A 23,939-nucleotide genomic window follows, 5' to 3' on the forward strand; every position below is an offset into this window, starting at 1 on the left:
TTTATTTCATATGAGTCGCGTTTAAGTTTTATTAAATGGTCATTAGGGAAAAATTCAAACATTTCAAACGTATGTTGGAAGAGAAGGGATACATTTTCGCTACTGATTCACTCACCATCATAGTGACTTCGTGGTAAAGTCTCGCCTTCGGAACCGGAGGGTTTCAGTTTCGAGATCCGATTCCACCGAAGAACCTTCGTGTAAGAGGGTCTGGTGCATTAAATCTGTCAGGGCCAAACGTACTCCCGCTGGTGTGGAAGTTTGGAGAGGGGATGCCAGCTTAGATATCGTCCTCATCATCTGACGGCGATTCAAAATTATGTGGTCCGTTCCAAAATAGCCCTAGTGTTGCTTTAAAACAAGGACGTTAATCTAACTAACCTAACAAAACAACATTATAATATTGTTAGGAAATAATACAAAGTCCTTACATATATGGCTACAAGGCAAACTATTTTATGGTACTTAAGCTAAAATCAGCAATACTGTGAAACAGAAGTTATGGTACGGTCAATACGTGTATTTGATGAAGCAACTATTATATGCTGTAAATTGCTTATTCATGCAATGGCATTTAATGTATTACATTATTGTTGAAAAAAGAAACAAGTAATTTATGAAAAATGACTCAAGTAGATATCAATTGTAGGCTGTCATCAGCTTTAACTCACTTTTGTTTCTTCCAGGCTTCTAAAGACGGAATTTTGTAACCAATTTTTCGCTTACTTCTTAGCATGCTAGAGTTCTGAAATTCTGCGCGATTGTGTATTCCCGTTGACGCCACATTGTTTTAATATTTGCAAATCGGAATTATCAATTAATCACTGGATTTTATTAATTTTTCTTTCTATACGAGATGCGTCATCTGTTAATGAATTTGAAAAAAAAAATGCTTAAAAGATTACATCATATTTGTATAGAAAAATATTAAGTATATTGAAGATGAATAAATAAAATAACAAAAATAAAGTATAACACTGAAAAAGGATTTATTAAAAAATTGATTTTTATTAAATAAACTCTGCATATAAATAGTGAACAGATTGGTCGAACAATGCAACAAGGGAATTCAGATCACAATAAATTTTAAAAGAAAGAAACTTCTTATGTATTAAAATATAATAAAAGGTGCTTAAAATAAAACTTTACATCTACTTATCGCCTTTTTAAATTTAAGCTTTAATCTTCAGATTTTTGATTAAAATTTATTCTACATTTTAGTGTAAATAAAGGCGTACTTTTAAAATAATTTTAAATAATTTTTATTATCCTTAAATAATTAAGCATTTCACGAATTAATTTCAACTTATTACTGTTTAGATAGCTTTTAACACTTTGTTTAAGCTGTTTAAATTTCAAATAAAGAGATATTAAGAAAATTCAGAAAATTAAAAAAATAATAATAAACATACTATTTTAGTTAATTGTTGTATACAGATTTTTTTCCTTGAATATTTAGATTCACTAGTCGTTTCTACAGTTTTTAGTGCAATAAAATAAATATGCCGAAAAATCATACTTTATATTTTATAGTTTCATTCATATGTAACATTTTTCTAGATTTTAGTTTTTCTTATAAAATCAGAAATTACATAACATAAATCCAATAATTATTTGAATTACTTTCAAAAGAATTTAAAAACATGAATTTTAGAAGTTTTTATAGGCGCACTATCATATTTAAACATTATGAATATAAATGAGGAAATTCTATTCAATTATTCTCAAAAGATTTTAAAAATTGACATCTTGATTTTTTTTAAATTCTTATTTTGTTTAATCTTTCAACGAGAATTTCCGAATTTATATATATGGGGAAAAAAGTGTAACATTTTCTGTATATGAAAAAACACATTTGTCATTGCATGTTTAAAAACATAATATAAAACGTTCATTTGAGTTTTACATCGAACAGGGGATTAAATTTTTAAAATATTTCTTCGAAGAAATATAAATAAAATATTGACAGCAGAAGGGACATCACTGGTAAGATTTCGAAACAGTAACAGAAAAACATCCATAGAGCAAAAAAGTAAGTAAAAACTTAAGAAATAATAAATATTCTGCATGGAACATTTATAAAAACATATTATAAAAATTGAAATAGAATGAGATTATTCACAATGTAGGAAAAAACATATCTGAATAAATAACTAAAAGCTTGAAAGCATTTCAAAATGCATGAAGAAATCACGATAAAAATGAAAGAAACAACAGGTAAAATTTGCTTTATTTATATAAAAAAAAATTCGTATGTTACATTGTAAAATACTTTTTCAGTAATATTTGACGCATTTGCTTTTATAAGGTAATATTACAAGATGTGCTCTCTAGAGGGCTGTTATCCTGTTAACAGTATTTCAGACTTTATTGTCACAGATAAACCAACGAAGGTTGCAGTAGAAAATACCTTGCACATTGGCAAAGTGCTTAAGAAATCTTTAAAAAAAATTATTTGCAGTGCACTTTAGATATAAATATTTAGAAGTTATATTTCCTCGATCATTTTTAGAGATCGTTTTTCATTTATAATGTTCACACAAATACCAAGTCAAATGCAAAATTCAAAATTGCCGAAACAAAAAAGTAGAAATAACTTTGTCTGGTCCGTGATGAGATAATATAATGAATCAGCATAGATATAAGAAAAAATTTAGCCATGAAATCATTGATATTTACTATTTATTCATGCTTAGGTTTATTTGTATTTTACATTTTCCATAAATCACTCGATTTAAATACTAAAAGGCATCTGTCTCAATTCCTTGACGTCATTTGCATTCTAGCGTCTTCGAATAATTTAATTTCTTATGTTTTAGAAATGATAATTCGATGCTCATTATGACGGACGGCCACGACGATTAAGGGATTAAAAACGTTAATAGTTGTCTTCCATTTCAAAAAGTAAAGTAGGCTTTTTAGTAATTCTAATATTATTATTAGATTCATTAGATATTTTATATAAATTTCCAAGGAATATTAAAGTGCTGTTTTCAATTATGGTCTAATTTTTTGACTAATTTATACTGATAATGTTAATTGAAATAGGATATGTAAAATTTCCAGTAATATATAATTTTGATAATAATGGGATGAACAAAAAGAACAGCTAATGAATGAGAATTTCCTGGGTTTTTTTTTTTTCCTAATAGATTAATAATTTTTCAGCATTTTTTTTTTTTAATTTAAGAAAACTTTTCCATTTTTCTAGTATTCATATTCCACTTTTGGTCATTCATTTATATTTAGTGATTTAAAAATATCAAGAATTATTTTTCTTTTATCTCGCCATTGCCATTTTCATTGGATGCCATTTCTTTTTCAATCTATGGGCTATTGCTTTAATTTCAGAAATATAAACATGCACTCCTTATACATCGAAATATTTTTCCAAATATGTAAGTGGTAATACATCACAGAAAAAACAACGACAATAGTACTTATACTTGATTTACACAATTTGTAGTCTATATTAAACTATGCTATCACAAATATAGAAATGCATGTTATGTAAAAATTTTGAAATAAAAAGCAAAAGTTCTCTAAAAAAAGCGAAAAATGTATTTTATATTATCTTCTTATCTATAGAATGTTCGGTTGTGTCGTAAAAAAAAACTTCATGATATTCAAATCCTCTATTCAGAATTAAATGATTGAACTTCCAAATATAAAATAGGCGCGGCTTGTAAACTACCGAAATTTGTAAAAGAAATTCGTTTTAATTTTGTCTGACGTAGTACAAATAAATAATCTGAATAACTATTCCACTTTGAATATATCAAAAAGTACAAAGAAACTGCTGAAATTTTCAATCTTTCCAATACTCTTATCGTTAAATTACTGTAAGCACATCTCCTCCCAATGAGCTAAAATTTGCATAATCATAATCTGCATTTGGGAATAATCTATGAAATTTTAAGTAAAGTGGGTACGATTCTCTAAATTAACCTAGCTCATTTGTTATGCTGTCCCTATGCTCAGACGACATCTTGTTCATAGAGAGAAAAGGACGAAAAGTACACTAATGATATCAGGAATTTTCATTAGCAGTTCTAGATTTCTTGTAAGCAGATAGGCCAGTTAGTTGTGAAATGTGTAGAAAATTAAAATTATTATGCGTAGAAAATTAAATTTATTTTGGGAACAAAGTTTCAAAGTGTTGGCATGTTAACGATAGTCATGCAATAAACTAAGGCCTTTTACTTTCACGCATACAAAGTATATAAACAAAATATTCGACCTCAAGCATTTGATGAATAGTTCCGAATGCGAAAAACAAATTTTTGGATTTATGCTTATCTACCTCAGAACCCAGTTATTGAAAAACGTTTTGAGTTAGAGAAATGAAATTTTGTATGTGGTCTTCTTGCAAAATTTATGCATTTCAATCAAATTTTAAATGAAATATATTCAGGAATTTGTCTATCTGTATTCAAGTAAATACGGTGACTACAAAAGGCAATGAGTTAGATGAATAAAATTTACTGCCAAAATTTAGAATTGAAAGCATAGACTGTGAGTCAAATTTTAATCAAATTCGTCAGGAAAATGACCATCTGTCAGTCTGTTCATTTGCATGCTTGTAAATGCGGATTGTTCAAAAACGTAAACTAGCATTTTTTTATGAAATTTGGTATACGATCTTATTAACAGCATTGTAGTTTCTGTAACAAAATTTGATTTTAATCAGCAGAAAAAAAGACCAAAATGCGTAATATATTTTCTTTGCTATACTACGAAGCCTAAAACGTTCATGTGCGACTCCGAAATTAAAAATGAGGACTCGCGACGTTCACGGCCTTACCTGAGATAAACAATTTTTATGAAGGAAGTAGGATGATTTAGAAAATTAGATTAGATTTCTTTATTAAAAAATTTCGGAGAGATCATTCATGCTGGTTTGAGCAATTTGTCGTTGGTATTCTGGTAATTTGCAAACATAGATCTCCAAGACATTGATTCGCAGTGCTAAATATCTTAGCCAATTAATCTAAAAATTTATTTTTCTGCTTGCAAACTAATATAATTGTAGGCATTATTTATATCTATTACAGTACAGTATAGAGTCGATTTTCATTTTCACTTTATATACATCAAATGAATCAATATAATAACATCATCCCCGCGTCAATATAATTTTTGAATCCATAATGCATCCTTCAAGTGAAAAAGCGTAAGATAATTGGATGTTAGATGGCATGTGAAGCTTTCTTATTCGTACGACTGGAACATAGTGCCAATCGATTCCAGTCCAAGGTTTTAACACTATCTTCAAAATAATTTACATTCGAAAAAATTTGGTATATATTTTGAACTGAATTTTATGATATAATTTACCAAAACTTGCATATTTGAAAATATTCAAAATAAAGAAAACGTTACAAAACGAACATAGCTAACAATAAATTCTAAAGTAACAGAAATAGACGCCTTATATGTTTTGTTATAAATGATATATCATTGTATCAAGAAGATGACATTTTGAAAGCCATTTAAAAAAAGGTTTGTTTACCAATAAATAATAGTTTCAAGATATTATAAGGTTGAAAAGTGTCAATTATTTTCTAATTTATACTGTCGTTATATAGATGTCCTAATTTATCAAGTTTCCGTAATATAGAACTTCAATTAAATATTTTCTGACTAATTGTTTTTTGAAAGTATGACTACTTTCACATATTTATATTCTCGAGGGAACCATACAACATCTAGCGAAATACTATTTTTCAATCTGCGATACATTTCATTTGAATATCCTCCAAAGGAATTCTTTAGACAATTTCTGAATATCATATTAAATTAAGATTTAAAAACATTGTCAATTTACTGTCAGTTTTCGACTCTCCACAATTTTTTTCCTTGGTTAAGAAAAACATCTGACAGTTTTTACCATCTATCTGAAATCTTAAATATCATTATTATGGTTTTAATTTTACAACCCAAGACATTTAAAAGGAATAAAACAAACGGACAGTTAATTTAAATTTCAGATTGTTTCTGAAATACTTTTAATTTGCTCTCAAAGCAAATGCTGTTTCGTTTAAATTATTCAAAATATAATTTTTCGGTCGACATTAGATGCATAATTACGTGAGAATGAATTCAAATAAAGAGTGAAGGTGGCATTAAGGATGTGAAATTACTTGTAAGTTTATTTTTTCATTTGATAATCACTGGATGAAAAATGAAAGCAATCTTTATCACCTGATGAATAAAACTTAGTATGCACTTTAGCTTTACTTTTGATTAAATTAATATTAATGAATAACGTACTTTGAAAAGTATCTGTCAAATTTTTTAATCGTATCTGAAGATAAATTAATCGTAAACTGATACTTATCACCATAAAGTTTAATCTAGTAATATTTGATTTTTATAAACAAAATAAAGCAGAATAGTTCACAAATGAGAAATTAATCATTATTGATTTAACGTTATTTATGTACCGAGATTATTAAGAGCATTATAGTTAGCTTAACCTAAACAGATGTGAAAACATTTAACTGTAAACATACAATCCATCCACTTTCAATTCCATTTTGGAATAGATATAAAAAATTACTTGCCCATAGTTGGATGTTCTTATGATGGTTATATTTAAGTAGCATTTCTGATGATTTTCGTGCTTAAATTTAGAGGAGTAAGTTGTGTTTATGCATAATAAGTGATTATGCATAAGATAATTTAAAGTGAATCCAATTTTGATCATTTATGAAATTTAGAAAAGAAGCTGATTCTAATCTAGCCTATTGAATTACGTTTATTTTATTAAAAATAAATTAATTGTATCGAACTAAAAATGTTTTGAAATATACAAGTGGATAGAAAACGTCATGCATAAATAAAGAAATGATATTATTTTACGACTATGTATTTTTTCCAAACGAAATTTGTGCTCTAAACAGTTTTTGATATGATGAAGAAATATATATTTTAAAAAATCTTTTACAATTGTTTTTATTTCAAATAGTAATTATAACGATTTGAAAAAGGCTGAAACGATGTTTTTTTTACATATCTAAAATGTTTCCAAGAAAAATTTATATTATACTAGCCTCTATACCAGCGACTCTGCCGGCGTTCGTGGGTTCTGTATGCATAAAAGACAAAGGGAATGGTTTCCCAGAAACTTTCTCACACTCGCTCATCTCCCCCGGGATAAAATTGTGGGCCTTAGGTAAGGCCGCAAGTGTCTTGCGTAGAATTAGAGAACAATAATTAAGAAAAAGAAATAAATCTTTGACATGAACCTAGTACTTTTTCTGAATCTATTGGAATTGAAAGTATACGTCTACATGCAATATATAAGAATATAAATTCTTGTTTCATGCTTGTCTTTTGGGGCAGTATTAGTGTGCGGTTTTTACAATTTCTTATTCATTCCTTCCTTTTATTCTTTGTCCAACCATGAACAGAAACTTGATTATACATTCCCGACAGGAACGTTCCTGAAACATAATTGAAAAGAACTTTCTAAAGCGTTTGATTCTGACTTGATATAATAATTCAACATTAGATAGTTAAGGTTATATAAGTTAAACTATGTGAGGTGTGAGGAGAAAAAATCAGAAAATCGCACCATTCAAAAGCCAAATTAAAATTGACTTTTAAGTTTAAACCTAAAAGTTCTGAAAAAGAAATGAATAAACATGAATAAATTATTATATATATATAAATATTACTTCTTTTTTTATTGCAGTGTTACCAACAAACGGCCCTGTGATAGAAGGTATAGATCCACCCTATCAGATTGACGATGTAGTAAATATATCCTGCACTTCAGGGCCCTCAAAGCCTACAGCTCACATGAAATGGTTCATAAATGATAAGGAAGTAAGTCAATTCATTTATCGAAACCTTATACAGAATAATAAATAGCAATTACATTTAAATAAATCATAATATAATTAAATATATGAATGTGGTTAAGAACATGATTAAAAATAAGATAGGATCTTCAATGATAGAATTTTTCCAAAGGAAGTTTATTAAAATTACTCTAACTAATTGTTAGCATTACATATTACCACAGAGGAGACGTCGGAAAGAACATTTTTTAATGACCTGCGGGATCTTCGTTCAATTTTCAATAAAATCTGAACTCGACTTCATAATTTCATATTGCTTTTAGTTGGGTAGGAGATGTTTTATCTTTATTTTTATGCACCAATTTGATAGTTTCATCAAAACGTTTTATGGAATGCAAACGTTTTATGGAATTTAGATTTTATTTAATATCTGAGCAAAGAAAACAGAATTCTTTTCAAAATAGAACAGAATAGTTTTTTTAGAATGACTGAGCAATTCATAAGATTCAAAAACAGATGTTTTTGAGTCTTATGAATTAGAATACGTTTTCGGTCAATTATGTGCATAATATGAAGTATTTTTTTATTATATTGTATAACATTATACATAATGGACAAAATAGTACGGAATACAGAAGTAAAAAAATAAAAAAAACAAGTAATAATATAACAAGAAAAATGATAAAGTGTAAACCGAAGATAAAAGAAATAAAAAAACAATGCTTAAAAAATATGAAAAGGCGGAAGAAAATAAAAAAAAAACATGCGAATACATCTATTTCCTTTTTAATACTGATTTATAATTTATATATAATATAGATGTAACGATAAACTTTGATACATTAGTTAATTTTTTAGCTATATTATCAAAAACTCATAGGAAGCAAACCTGTGCATAAAACTTAAGCTACTTACTTCAGCTAATTTTGTGTTCATGGGATTTGGATATTTTTTACAATGAAGTTGTTATATTAAACTCTTTCACGGTGAGTTTCCTATAATCGTTTTTAAAATAAAACAATTATTGAACAAAATTCAAAGAATTACTTTTTTAAAAAGATGTTGAATTCAGTATGTTGATGAATTTTGTTCACTGACACATTTAAGCATTCTTAAAATGGCTAAGTGACTCTTTTTTTTAATTTTAATTTTGAAGCTAGTAAGATACATTAAATCAAAGAATTCGTATCAAGCATATTTAGGCTCTCATCAAATATCAAAAAGTGAAGTGTATTTTCAAAAATATAAGCTTTTAAAAACCGAATTATATAATAGAAACAAAACTGATATTAGTATGCCGATAAATTCTTAAAAATGCATTAAATTTCATCACAAGCTACTACGCATCACAGTAAACTTTAAAAAAAATATTATGAACGGATTTATTACATAGGTTGATTCAAAATAGCATATAAATTGTTTTAAACATACCAATGAGTTTTAATATGCTTTTGAGTATATTTAGAATACAAATTTTTTGAAAGCATCAAAACAAAGTTTTGCTATGCTGCAAGCTATCTAAATTCAAACCCCAACTAAGCAGTGAAAACAATTTTAATGCTTAAAAATACATTTTAAAATTTTGACTGGCTTAAAATAAAGATTTATCTGCAAAAAAAAAAAAAAAAAAAAAACTTTAGACAATTTGCAAATTGATTTTAAAATATATTATATTAAATATAATAATTTGTATCATATATATAAATTGATTTGTAAAATGTGAGTAAATAATTTTCTGAATTCATTTGCTCTTTAAATAATATTGAAACCAAACACAGAATTAAAGAAATCTAAATGTTGGTAAACAAATTCCATAACATAATTTGATTTTAAATAGTACTAAAATTGAAGTTTGCACAGTAAAAACTATATGTAATTGTTAACAAATATTTCGGAATAGAATTCAGAATTTTTATATCTTTTTATAGTACTCTCCCACTTCTGAAAGTCGTTACCCAGCTATGCGACACCCAAATGGGCTGCAAACCACCCGCATTGACTTGGAGTTTAAGATTGACCACAGTCATTTTTACCGAGGAGAAATCAAGATCGTATGCATGAGCTCAATACCCCAGGTGTACTCAAGCACCAGTGAAGAATTGGTGATTGGAGACCGCGGCTCTTCCATTAATCCTTATCACGGTGAGTGAATTGATTTCTTTTGTTTCTCCGCAGCTCTTGCTGGAGAAATTGAAATAAATGCGTTAGGTTACTTCAAGAGTCGATTTACATGATGGAAACCCACATCTGGCAACCGAGACTGCCTCACCGTTCGACGCTAAAATCCTCTGACGTCATCCGAGGATATATACGCCGATAGTTAACAGAGGAAATACTTACCAACGTTCGTCTTCCTTTCTTAATACTTCAGCTTTAAATGGAAAATAATAATTTATGCAACATTTCAGTAATAAGCTTGATTATATTTAAAATAAGACCGTCAATTTATTATTACAAAAACCTTGTTTTTTTGTTTTTTTGTTTTTTGGAACTCTGTAATAAAAGCACAAACACAGTAATAGATATATTGCTGTGATTTCCCTGATTATTTACAAATGCAATATAATAGTTTTAGTCAAGAAGAAATCAAAATTCTTAATTATTTTTACTTTACATTCATTCCTCCGCTTTAGCAATCGGAAGTTTTCTGTTATTCCATTTGTATCAGTGAAAGACACTTAAAGTTCTGATATGGGGTGATTTTTTTTACTCATGAAGGAATAGATTTAAAATAGCCACGAAGCCCCAAATCAATATACGATGCCACAGTAGTGTCGGATTTTGGCATCAGAAAGTGGTATTATATTGGTGTTGCAATAATGGTTGTTGGTATTTTGGAATCCCATTTTTGAGTAAGTTATTCCTTGATATTTTTTATTATGTCTCGTGATTTCAGTGTGTGATATATCCGAAATATTCAAGTATTTTAGTGATGACAATATGAAGAACCAAGAAAATGAAAGAACGAAATGGAAAGAATATAAACATGCCATGTTATAATAGTTATGGTGTTACGAAAAAAAAATATTTCAATATCAGAAATAAGAATACTTGTTTAATTATAACATTCTAATTGTGCATATTTTTGGAAAAATTCATCTTTTAAGAAAATTAAATAAAACTTATTTAAAATAACGAAAGATAAGAGGGCGCCAATAGAGAGAGATTCATAAAGTTAGTTACTACAAATCATAAAAATATATATCTTCTTTGACATCACAAAAACTAATTAAATAATCTCCGTTAATTATTTGTTACTTAGATAGTTGAGAAAAATAAACAATTTTGGCATTACTGTGAAAAATATCTCACTTCTAGTCCATCATGGATTAGAATCACAAGTAATATTTGAATCTTTGTACATGTTTCTAGAAATAACTATAAACTTTCTATATTATAAGCAAAATCTTTCGAATCTTTCACACATTGGTCGCGCAATGTTTACTGAACCTGATATTTACGTTGCCAAAACTTTTGTGTATATAATTGAACAAATTACTCAATTCTTCAGCGTCGGATACAGTTACATTGTCTTATTATCAGAAGGTAATTTCAGTAATAACTTCTTACACATTTACCAGCAAATTTTTATTTAAAAAAATGCTAAATTATCTTTTACTGGAAAACGCTGAACACAAACCATATTTCTCAAATATAACAAAAATATTCATCATATTGCAGAAATCATATTTATCAAATAAAACTATATTAGTCTGCTATCATTAGGTAATTTAATAATAAATGTTAAAGAATAACTTTTATTAATCTTGAGACACCAAGAATAATTTTGATTTAAAATTTTTTAAATAAAATATTATGAAACTTGTTACATTCATCATCTAGGCTTATAGACAAGTTTATAAATAAGCAGTCACCTCAATTCATTACTGTCGGATAAATTTACATCAAAAAAGCAAATGAAATAGACTCGTGAAGAAAGAATAAAGGAAAAATATGTATTGTTTCGCCATTCCGTCTGTTCTATATCATTTCCTCTTTAATATTCATTTCATTTTAATATTCTTTAAAGCCTTCGTCGGTCGAACAAAGGTTTAAGCCTATAAATTTACACTAGCGTAAAATTCATTTTGATACCTTTATAATTCGTTTTATTACATGCGTTACTTTTTACTAAAATCCTCGAAAGATATCTTTCAAAACACAGCTGCTCATGAATTAAACCGTGACAGTTATTTTTCCCCAAAAAATATAAAACACAAAAGCGAAAATAAAAATTGAAATGTTACACGAGGAAAAAAAATCGTTTTTCCGCTGCATTGCATTTCCATTTTTGAAAGCGTAGGAAAAAAAGTATTTTTATGCGGAGATTTGCTTTCTAATGGCTAACAGAAATATTCAGTATATTTTAATCACATGCTACGGCAGGGAAATTTTTCCATTAATTTTAAGTTTTCATACGACGCGGAATATTATTATGTTTTCGGGTTGTTTTTTTGTTTGTTTTTTTTCGAACTATGTTTCACTCTTTGCTTTAAAATTCGGAGGGAATTATAATACGCGAAGCATACAGTTACAACTGTTCATAGACGGAAGTAACTGAAAAGATGTAAAAAAAATCCCTTTTTTTTTTTTTTTTTTTTTTTTTTTACAAATATACATGCTGAATGTAGTATTCGTGAAATAAGATGGACCTAACCTGATTAAAGATTCGAAAAAGAAATTGAGAAAAAAAGCATTACCTTCAAACGGGTGCATAAAGTAAAACAAAGTTTCAATTTTTGATTAACCTTGTAGATTTTTTTTCTTTGCTTTGGCGTTGAATATTGCATATGAATTTAAATGTAATTTAGGGACTTTTTTTTGCTTTCGTGTTTCTTGATGATAAGACTACAGTGATAAAGGTTGATTTCAAGGAAAATAACTTTCTTTGAATTTAATTCACATGAATAATTTATCAAGGTTCAGTTGATCTTATTATTTATAAAGTTTGTTTCTTCTAAATCTAAATTTTTTTTTATTCAGTTATACCTTTCCACGATGAATTGCTGAAAGGTGAGACATATACGAAGCAGCTGATTTTTATGTTTCCAATTTTTTGCTCATAACTATTCAAAATAATATGAAGTGTCTGCCTTAGAAAAATAGAAAAATGAAACTATCAATAACAAAACATGTCGTTTCACAGTTTTCAATTAAAAATAACTACATTAAATATCTAAATAAACAAAAGACACCTAATATTTAGATTTTAATAGTAAACAACACTTCAAATCAAGAAGACATAGTAAAACGATGTTTTGCTTTCTAATAGTGAAAACCAGAAATTACTGCTAATCTTTCGAAGCTCAGACTGGTAAAATTTTCCTTTAATGTGCAATATAATATCGGTATTATTGCAACAATATAAAAGTATCTGCTACATGATATACAAACGCCGTACATTTATATTTCAAAGTTTCGAACCTTATTCCAATATCCATTGCGGATTTGCGACTCGTATATACTAAATCTCTCGTTGTGGGTTAACCGTATTCCCAATCATGAAGTAAAAGATTCTGCAGGTGTCATCTTTGCCAGAAGAATATAGTTTAAGTTTACGACGTCCGTCCCAAATCAGTCCTCCTCATACTTCAAAAAGGATCTTTAATATAATTAAATTAATTTCAAATAGAATCGACGAAAACTGTCGTGCAGTGAATTATTTGCCGAATCAAAATGTAACAATTACCTTTATATATATATGTATATATAAAGGAATTAAGTGTTAATTTATTTCCTTGCTAAACTATGAAATCATTATTTAACTTGGTGAATAAGAATTACTAACGTATACAATTTTGTAAATAATAAATTCAATTCACGTGACATCGCATTCACTTGAGGAGCGCACCTGCACAAGTTATATCTTGTTACAATGTTCTAACGAATTTATTCCTTTTCTTTCTACAAGGCGCACGATGTTACGCAGCGCGTTTGAAAAAAATCATTTTCTAAATGGAATATGAAAAATGCACTTTCACTATTAACTTTATTGCTTTTAAATAGAAAAGAAAACGCCCAGAAAAACTTTTGCGGTGTCTAATGAAGAAGAACAGTTCGCTAAACTTTAATATGAACATTTTTGTGGTTTAGTATGCATAACTTATAAGGAGGGAAAATAAAAACTTTTAAAGACACAACAAAGGAAATATTCAGTTCTATTTCGCGCTTAATTATGCAACAGAGGTTCAGAATTTTTAATACTTAAATATACGTTAATAACCTTCTAAAACAGTTTGCATACACTCGTAAATTCATGTCTGGATATCATATGACTTTATAGAAATTTCAACACATTGAAATTAGTAAAGCTTTTTTAAAATGCAAAGAAAAGGACCATTTTAGTAGTCTATGATAAATATTACGATATAACAGTATTATGGGACAAGTGTGATGTACAAATTCAAAAGCATCCGTTAAACATAATATGCCACTTAAACGTCTGAGTTTCAAATGCATCGTACATTTTTAATTCCTTTGAAAAAGCCAAACAATAGGTTTCGATAAGTACTTCCGTAACATGATAGCATAATTTAAAAGACCATTCTATTGCACCTACTTCTTTCACTGCTTTATGCATATACATTTTTTTTATTAATCCACCTTCATACCTTATACAATAAGCAATTGATTATCTCTCCAATTTATTGCTTTCCTAAACCTGAAATTCAAATCATTAAGGTAGTAAAAGGCTTATTTCTCATCTACCCATTATTCATAGAATTGCAATATTAATGTATCAAACCATGATTGCGAATATTTGTCGGATTTATTTATAATATTTGTGTCTTTCAAAGCCTAGAATGACGAAATCTTTAGCAACACCACCACCTTAGTCAGAGGATGTTAAAATTGCAAACTGTTTGAGCCTTGGGTAAGAATTTTCATGAGCGTTAAACGTGAAAATGCGTGAGTGATAGGGAAAGTGTTAGTCGAACATTTCATGTAAGAGAGTTTTTATTTTTCTCCGAGAAATATATTTCATTTGCACAGAATGGAAATAAAAAAAAGTTTTTTGTTGAGAAAAAATGAGAAGATAACACTACATGTAAAAAAAAATACTTTCCTTACATCGTTATATTTCATGAATTCTGAATTTCTAAAACTGCTACAATATAAACTCCATTTATGAAAAATGTTAACTTTCACTATGGAAAGTCAGAATTCGTCCAAATATTATTTTAAGTACCAAATTATCAAATTTTATTAAAATATATTTATAAAAATAATTGAGTATAAAAATTTATACAAATTATGAATTTATACAAACGAAAATAACTGCTAGACTGTATCATAATTCAGAGTTGCAGACAGTAATTTCTTTCTAAGTTATTTAATGATATCTTGAAAGTAGAATTAATAATAAAAGCCGATTTTAAAAAATTCTCAAAGACAAGCAAATTTAATGAAAGGTTTTTTTATTACTTACATCATAAACGGAGTTTTTGCATAAGGAATTGAAGATTTTTTCCCATATGAGTAAAATATTTTTCTAATAAATGCCATAAATTTATCACTCTTTGAACAGTATAGAAAATTTGAAGTTCGATCAATTGCGACTGCTGAATCAAAAATGAATAACTAGAAAAAAAAGTGAGTAAGAAGCTATGGCATCTATTTGATTAAAAGAACATTGCATTAATGTATCATAATTATACCAGATTTAAATTTAATAGGAAATTTTACAAGTTTGAGGAAACAAAGAAGTTCAATTATTTTTAAGAGTAAGTAGTATTTCTTAGTAAATAATGAGTAACTCATTAGTTAAAAAGAATTTAGAAAATACTGATAAAATTTTAAAATGTTAATTAAAAAGTTTAAAGGTAAAATGAATTAATTTAAAAAATGATTACGGTGCTACGAAATAAGCAGTAAATGCTTTATCCCTATATGTAATAGATTTCACAACCATTCATCATTTACGGAATGGAAAGAAACTTTTCTTTATCTAACTCAGAATTTTTAATAAAAACAATTTAAGAATTTATATGTCCTTTCAGTTTCTCAGTTTCAGGAAATTAATGACTATTTAAAATTTTCAACATATAAATGCATCTATTTCGTAAATCGTATTTTTCTTTTTGAATTAATGTTTTATGAGTGTGTTTTTATTAATATTACACTATTTAGTAATGTCAAAGGCTCTCTTTATTTTTTTTCAGTATCCCATTCTGCTCCAGGTCAAAAAGGTCCAGTTATAGATGGTAACTTGCCATGGTACCATGTGGGAGACCTTGTGAATTTAACTTGTTCTTCGGCGAAATCTCCCATTCCTGTTCACATTCGGTGGTTTGTTAATGATATGGAAGTAAGTGCATACTTAAACTTTCAACTGTGCATTTAATGAATAATAAATTTAGGAGCACTAAATGAAATTAAACGGTTTATTGCGATAGCATGAGGATGGTGGAACTCTGGCAACAGAACTGTAAGAGTTTGAATTGAGATGATAATGAAAGATCAAATATTTAATTATTTTTCTTTAAAGGAGTAGATTTAGATTCCATTGAGATGATAGTTATTCATTTCTCTAAAATAAATTTCCCAACCCGAATCTTGTAATACATATTATGCACTCATTTAAGATTACAATTTTAATGAATATTTCGAAGGATTTTAGTGTAGATCTCATTACAATGTTTGTTTTAAATTAAAGGGCACTCAGAAGAATACATTTTAAGTAGACTTCATCATGGGATCCTCTTTGCTACTGTTGATACATAATTTTCTGTAACATTATTAATCTCACTAATACTTACACAGCAAAATGACGAATTCAACCAATTATATATAAAAGTCTGTATTTTCGGTTAAGTGTCCACATGTTAAGAGCTCCAATATACCACTGGATTGAAGAAGCTTCAGATTTTTATTTGTTGTCTATATTATATATATATAAAGAGAGGCAATTATCTACCCCAAACAGGTAACGTTGGTACGATATAAGAAGCATCATTACATTTGAATATAAATATTATTGAGAAATTGTAATTTTCCGCTTAAAAAAATAGATACTTCTTGACTCTAACAATTAATCAAAAACGCCCTAAGCATGGTAAAATTTATCATGAATACTAAAAATTCATCAAGAAGTGTCCGGAATGCTTCGTTTAAAATAAATATATTGCAGATGTCTGTAAACTGGTATAGGACATTTTTGACAATCTCGATAAATATCTGTAACGATCAGAAATTTCTATTACGATCTGTACAAAAGTTTGCATTTAATGAGATAAGAATTTTCAATCTGCTGATTTTCCAAAATAGCAAATATTGAGCAAACAACGTTCAATAAATTATGCTTCCGCAATAAAATTTCTGCTGTAAAAGCACTTGAAATATTGCAAAAAGATTCTAAAGACGACTTCTCATGAAAAATAACAATATTTAACTGATATTATAAGTTTAAAGATGGTAGAGAATCCGCTGCAGATGATCTGCACTCTGATAGACCATCTGTTTCGATTTATGATCAAAATATCGATGAGGTCGGATAATAAGTAATTGATGATGGTTATTTGGCAATAAGATACATCATTTGGTTCTTGTCAAGAGTGTTTTGTGTCGTTTCCGCGAAATATTTCATCGGAAACGGCATGAACTGTGAAGAGAAAATTCATGGGTTTTGCATTACCATAATGTGCCTTCACACAGTCTATTAATTCTCAAGAGTTTTTAACAAACATTCAACAAATGCAAACTTCATACTCACCCGATATGACACCGTGTGAATTTTTCTTATTTCCACGATTGAAACTGACTCCCCCTAGTCACCGTTTAGAATAAAATGATTCAATAAAATAATATTCGAAATGAAATCTAAAAAGACTTCACAAATACGACTTTAAGGCATGTTTTGATGATTGAAAAAAAAAAACATTGGCAAAAGTCTGTGCATTGCAGTTGGAAGTGATTACTTTGAAGCAGAAGCATTAAACTTTGACCAATGAATGAATACCTTCTGTTTCATACCACCGTTCTGTATACTTTTTGATCAGAGTAGTACCGACCAAATTATCTTATCAAATGCATAATTCAGTACATATAACGTTAGTTTCAGCAAAATTGATATTCGACTTTTCCCCTTTCATAAATATTTCAAGTAACTAAGTTTTTTTAATGGATTTTTTATCCGCAATTTTAAACTCGAATAATTTCATAAAAGCAATAAATTGACTTCTTTAAAATCCTGGCTAAAGCAAAAAAAAAAAATGATGAAAGCTTAATTAGTTAAACTTATCTAACTTACTAAGTCACAACAGTAGTATTAGCAGTTTGAAAAAGGGAACGAATGAAAAAAATTTCTTCTCTTGTATATACAAAAATGCTTCCTTTATTTCTTATTTATTGTTTTAGCTATATTTTTATTCGGGGTTCCTTAACATCAGCCATTTAAATAACGGTTCTTCGCTCCTTTTTTATAGCTAGCAATGAGCGTCTACATGACAAAGCACGTTTTGTGCATGTTTCGATCTTTTAGCATTTGCTGTTCAATTCTTCAAGCTGCAGATTCAATACGAGTTTAATTCTACAGTAACTTGTAATGTACCATTTTAATATCAAAATATATTAGAACATTTACTATCAGTATGATTCTTAGCAATTATAGAGGGATAACACATTTATAAAAAATTGAGTTTCTGACATCCTCAGAATGAATGTTCATGCCTTTGTTCGGGGAAAAAAAAGTGTTCAATATAAAATGCACTGTAGACGGAATTGATTATTCGCCCGCAATGCCAAACATTTTGAGAGGAAAAATATGTTATTTATTTCTAAAGTAATATTTGCTCCCCATATTAAGGAATTTGTTTCCAATCTAGCATTTATTAAAAATGCAAAATACCTCACTTAAATATATTTTAATTTTTATTTTTTCAATTAATGTTTATTATGATTTATTTTGAAACATGTGTATCCTATGACATTGTTAAGTTATATTGAATATTTCAAGTAAATAACAAAAGACGCAAATTAGAGAGCATCTCTCAATAGCAAATATTTATTATTCGATTTCTTTTTCTTGCAGGCGAAACAAGAGCATATAATAAAGTATCCTACCATTCGCTACTCTGATGGCACTGAAGTCTCCAGTTTGGGCCTCCGCATGAGAGTCGAGCATCACCATTTCAAAAGCGATGAATTACGCATCAAATGCACAACAACACTGTACAGAATGCTAACCATGAGAGCTGAGAAGACACTGTTTAGGTATAACCAGCAAAATTCTGGTTTCCATACAGCAGAAAATAGGTGCGCAGGTACGAAAAGTATCACATGTAATACGAACTGAATTTCTAGTTCCCTCACGAGTAAAAATAATACGTATAAAACTCTTTCCCCTGCAATTTGAAGTATATGATCTTAAGGTATGAAGACTGATTTTAAATAATCATTCTCTTTAACTTAGATGAGCACATTATCTAAGCTACTTTATTTAATGCTCCCAATTTCTCAAATTTCATTGTGATACAAAAGTCATTCAACTGATAGAACATCATTGCATCCCCACTCATATCATAATAAGCGAGATATCTTGTATTTTTTCGTAAGATAGATCGTATATTTTCTGGCGTGATTTAATCAAGAATAAATGGCTCGTTGTTGAAACATTCTGTACTTCTGTGATGTTATCGTTATATCCTTAAATTGGCCTCTTTGCATGGGTGTTACTCTTTGATGCTGCAGATATTTCAAAACCACAGTTATTCTGCTTAGAGGGATAGATCAGATTCATTATGTTTGCCTGGATACAGAAATTTTTCTTCAAAGCTCAAGAAATTATGCATTGTCCTTGTTTAACATATACTTTCGTTCAAAAGCGTAATGTTTTAAAAAAAGAAACATAACATAATACCAATCCAGTTGCACGATTAGGGAAAGATTTTAAAAATGTTGATCTTCGATTATTCAAACAGAAGAATATTCATTTTATTAATTTAAAAAATTATAAAAAGGTACTTAATAATAGGTAAGACATTAAAATTATGAGATTTTATGGAAAATTGATCCGATTTATGCAAAAACATGTATTTTCTTTCAGAAATTTCTTTACCTTTTTTATTAGTCTTTTAATTTTAGTTTTTATTATAAATACTGATTGTTGTTCTTTTATATCGATTCTTAAGAGACGAGGTCAACTCTAAAGAGGTAAATATTTTTTCACTGTCTATTGAAACTTCTAGATACTCATTACCATTACCCTAAGGGATTAGGACCACAAAAGGTAAGCAACACATTTTCAAATAATTAAAGTATAATTTCAGATTTATGGTAATGATAACATTTCACACGAAAATGGGTAAATCCTACAGAAGGTGAGACTTTAACACTCAAAGTAAAGTTTCGTTGATTCATACAATTGTAAACTATTTCAACTGAACATTTTGAATCATCAATCTTCTATTGATTCTGCACCTTTTCCACTAAAATCTTTTGAATCTAACAAATTACTAATTTGCATGCACCTTTTTCTATAAAATCTTTTGAAGCTAACCAATTACTAACTTGCTATGGCAAGTTTGAGAAAGAATCTTACAAAATAACAACGAATGCTATTCGTCAATTACATTGTCTATCAGATGTTTGGCCTATGAAGCAGAGCTTCACCACAGATAATTCAGGTCAAAAGAAATTCCCTTTCACAATTACGGACAGTTGAAAATAATGTCATATAAAAAAAATAATGAAGTCTGAGAAAATTTCCATAACTGCAATTATTACTTATAAATTTTAATCTAACTTCTTGATAGAACAAGAAAGTATCAAATCGCAATATGGTTTATACTAATATGATTAATTTAAAATGTCAAGTTAAAATTTATAAATAGTTCATACTGTTGAAAAATAATTCTAGAAAAAGTTTAAACATAGAGGTTTAAAATAAGTGTGGTTACTCTAATTATGTTGCAGCCATATACTTGTAATTTTTTTTATAATTAACAGATAACTAAAGAAATCTGATAACAATAAAAAAATATCTAATCCTTCTGTAACTTATTAGATCAATGATTGCTGACGAAGAAAGCATGTCAAAGGGATTAGCCAGAAGAATATCATTATATTTTATATTAGCTCATTTTACATAATTCCTCGTGTAACAATATTAATTTGATCAAAATTAAAGTTGAATTAATTTCTTTTATCCTTAAGAATTTTTCCTTTAATTCAAACCTATTTATTTGAGTGAAAAGTGAAACTCAAATGCACTTTTAATGTGATACATTATTCAGAAATATGTTATGAATGCGTGACTTCAAGTAAATAATAATGGGCTTTGAAAACTCGGTATTAAAAGCAGCAAAGGAGTAAAATTTTGTTTTTATTTCCGAAATGAATAATTAAGGATTGACAAAATCAACAACTATAAAAAATACTAATGCTTTTAAGAAAAATTCATAACACCGAGTATTTTCAATTAAATGATTTTATTTTTAAAACCTACGAATAAAATAATCCCTGGGGATATCCTAAAATGAGTATCATTAATTTTTTGTTTGATTTATAGCATTTGTTAATTAACAAAACTTTTTACATTTCCGATTGTGAATATATCTTAAGAAGCAGATTAATTTTTTCAGAAATATCTCTGTAATTTATTTCCTTTTTCCGCCAATTTCCATTAATTTTTGGATCAATGCAAATTTTTTAAAAATCTGTTCATTTCAGTTACTTAAAAAATATATAGAAAATTGATTAGGGTAAGTGAATGAAATAATACGGTTTTCTTTGGGGGTTTTATTAGCGAAACGTCCTTTTAATTGAAATCCTGCAATTTCTATATGAATTTATTTGAATTTTTACCGTTCTATATAAATGCTTACTGTGGCGACTTTTCAACTTAGAAGTGACCTATGCTAAAATAGATGCTAAGAAGGGAAATTTTAACTTTATTAAATTAAAATTGTTACATCCAATGTCATATGGCAGTTTGTTTGTTGCATTTTAAAATTGCTAACAACCAGCATTTGATATCTTTTTACATTGTTCTCTTCCCAGGTATTGTAAGGAAACTTGATTTAAAAAAACCTTTCAAATATGTTTAGTTTCTACTTTGAAAAAGCACACTAGTATCTTTCAAAGAGTAACTTACTTATGATCTTGTAACAAAGCAAAAAAAAATAATAATAGGCAGAATACAGGAAATATCTCTACCCATTACTAATAATAAGATAAATTGATAAAAAATGAACCAAGAAAGTAATATAGAGAACAGAAATAAAAGGTTCAATGTTATTTATTTCCCTATGTTTATATTACAAATCGACATTTGAAAAAAAAAATATATGTCATTACTAAACGGAAAATTTTTTGCTGCTAATGTCGGGGCATAAAGATGCAAGGGTGACCATAATATAACCTGCTAAAATTTAGTAATAAAAGTCAATGATTATTGATCATTTAGGATTGCATTTTCAATACGCTGATAATTTTTTGTTTATTTTACTTATTGCGGAATTTATCTCTCCGTGTTTTCTAGATTCTTCATATGAAATTTCGTTTCCTTCTTTTTAGCAGTAAATGCCTCCAAGAAAAAGAGTTTTAGCATGGCAAACACGTATATTTATTTGAACAACCAGAGTATTTAATCTGTCATTAATGCCTTTAATTTATATATATCATATCTACATTCAACTTTATATTTCATCGAAATTTACGCAAAAACTTCCAAAATTCGGTAACGAAATCAAATAGCATAACTTTAAAAATGCAGGATAAAATGAATACCTGTATTATCTGTCTTACAATTGCAAGATGACTTGTTACACGAGATAAATAAAATCCGTATAAAGAATTCTAAAATTAAATTGGTGGGAGTACATTGGCGTGAACAGCTCCAGTGTTGCTTCAAGAAGGGGCATTTATCTAACTAGAACAAATAAACAATGATGTGAGAGTGAATTGACTTCAGTAAAACTTTCAAATCATGGTTTTGTTTTCTAAAGCCATTATAACAAAGAGTATTTTAAAGATTTCATTTAATTCCATAGGTAAAAATTGTAATATAGGATCAAAATCATAGTCATAAGAAACAGCCGCTAAACACAAATAGAGATGTGTATTTTTGAATAACTTGTGACAATATTCAAACAACATCCATTACAACCTTATTGGATAATAGAAAGACGTAAAGTATTATATGAAGAAAGATTTCCCAAAACACAACGAATTTTAAATACAAAGAGAAAATACCAAGGACGTAAGATTGCTTGTAGCGTAGATAGAAAAGTAAAGGCTTATTCGCATCTGTATGCGCGACAACCTACTAGTATTTAATTAATGGTGAAAGTTTGGGGATTATTTTCTCAGAAGTAACTAACTGTTGGTCTTTAATATTTTAATGAATGAATTCCTTAAATATATATTATCAATACATCAAATCTCATACCATAGTCAATTTCCCAAATTGTATCCATCCTTTTTTGGATAGTTATCAAATGACGAATCGTAAAATTATTACGAAATAAATTAATAAAAATATATTACGAAATTCAAAAGAAACACTTTAAAAATAAACAGAAAATCTTAAGGTCGTATAGTTGAAAATATAAAAGTATATAAAAGAAAACCATATGAATTAGAAGAAAAGTTTAAAAAAATCTATTCATATATAATTTGGAATAAATCCGAATAATAGAATTCTATCATTCCAACAACATGTTTTCCTTTTTCAGAAGCGGTTTCAATGAGATGTCTCCGAATCGAATCGGTAGATACCGCTGATTCGATCGAAAGCTATGAAAGTTCGATCAAAATAGAAACGTTGAGAATCGAAAGGAACGATTCGAGCTTTAGAAGCGCAGTTTTCCATTCTATTATCCATTACTGCGTCCCTTAAAGAGTCCTGCGTCCTTAACTCTCGCTCTCAAAAAGTGCATTTACATAAAGTTTTCTTTCTTCTATGGATGTTATCATTTATGTAAAAGTCATATGCTAGAACAAGTATAGAACATAGTACATCGTATATATATAGAAAGAGAAGCCACTCAGTACAATGTTATCTTAATGATAAAAACACAGATACCAATCTTATCTTTTTTTTCTAGTAAAACTTTAAATATTTCTCTTTTAAAGAGCACAAAACATGTTCCATTATCACTATTTCCTATTTACACAGCAAACTTCTCACAA

At 28.1% G+C, this 23,939-nt stretch overlaps 1 protein-coding gene and 1 long non-coding RNA gene across 7 annotated transcripts in view; one reads left to right on the top strand and one right to left on the bottom strand.

Annotated features, from left to right (window-relative positions):
- Window positions 1-23,939, top strand: part of LOC129958367 (uncharacterized) — a 484,792-nt gene that overhangs the window by 436,112 nt on the left and 24,741 nt on the right. For 5 of the 6 annotated variants that reach the window (XM_056070805.1, XM_056070806.1, XM_056070801.1 and 2 more), the window contains 4 exons: window positions 7,700-7,833; window positions 9,737-9,950; window positions 15,971-16,116; window positions 18,838-19,019. In XM_056070805.1, coding sequence (XP_055926780.1) covers window positions 7,700-7,833; window positions 9,737-9,950; window positions 15,971-16,116; window positions 18,838-19,019 — 676 coding nt within the window. Of the gene's footprint in view, window positions 1-7,699; window positions 7,834-9,736; window positions 9,951-15,970; window positions 16,117-18,837; window positions 19,070-23,939 lie in introns of all 6 variants that reach the window. The other variant, XM_056070802.1, reaches the window with a different exon arrangement.
- LOC129958369 (uncharacterized) overlaps window positions 1-23,939 on the bottom strand; it is a 464,667-nt gene that overhangs the window by 25,459 nt on the left and 415,269 nt on the right. The window contains exon 3 of the long non-coding RNA XR_008783217.1: window positions 116-351. This is a non-coding gene — a long non-coding RNA (uncharacterized LOC129958369). The remainder of the gene's footprint in view (window positions 1-115; window positions 352-23,939) is intronic.

This window comes from Argiope bruennichi, chromosome X1 (assembly GCF_947563725.1).
Source record: "Argiope bruennichi chromosome X1, qqArgBrue1.1, whole genome shotgun sequence".
Classification (NCBI taxonomy): Eukaryota; Metazoa; Arthropoda; class Arachnida; order Araneae; family Araneidae; genus Argiope; species Argiope bruennichi.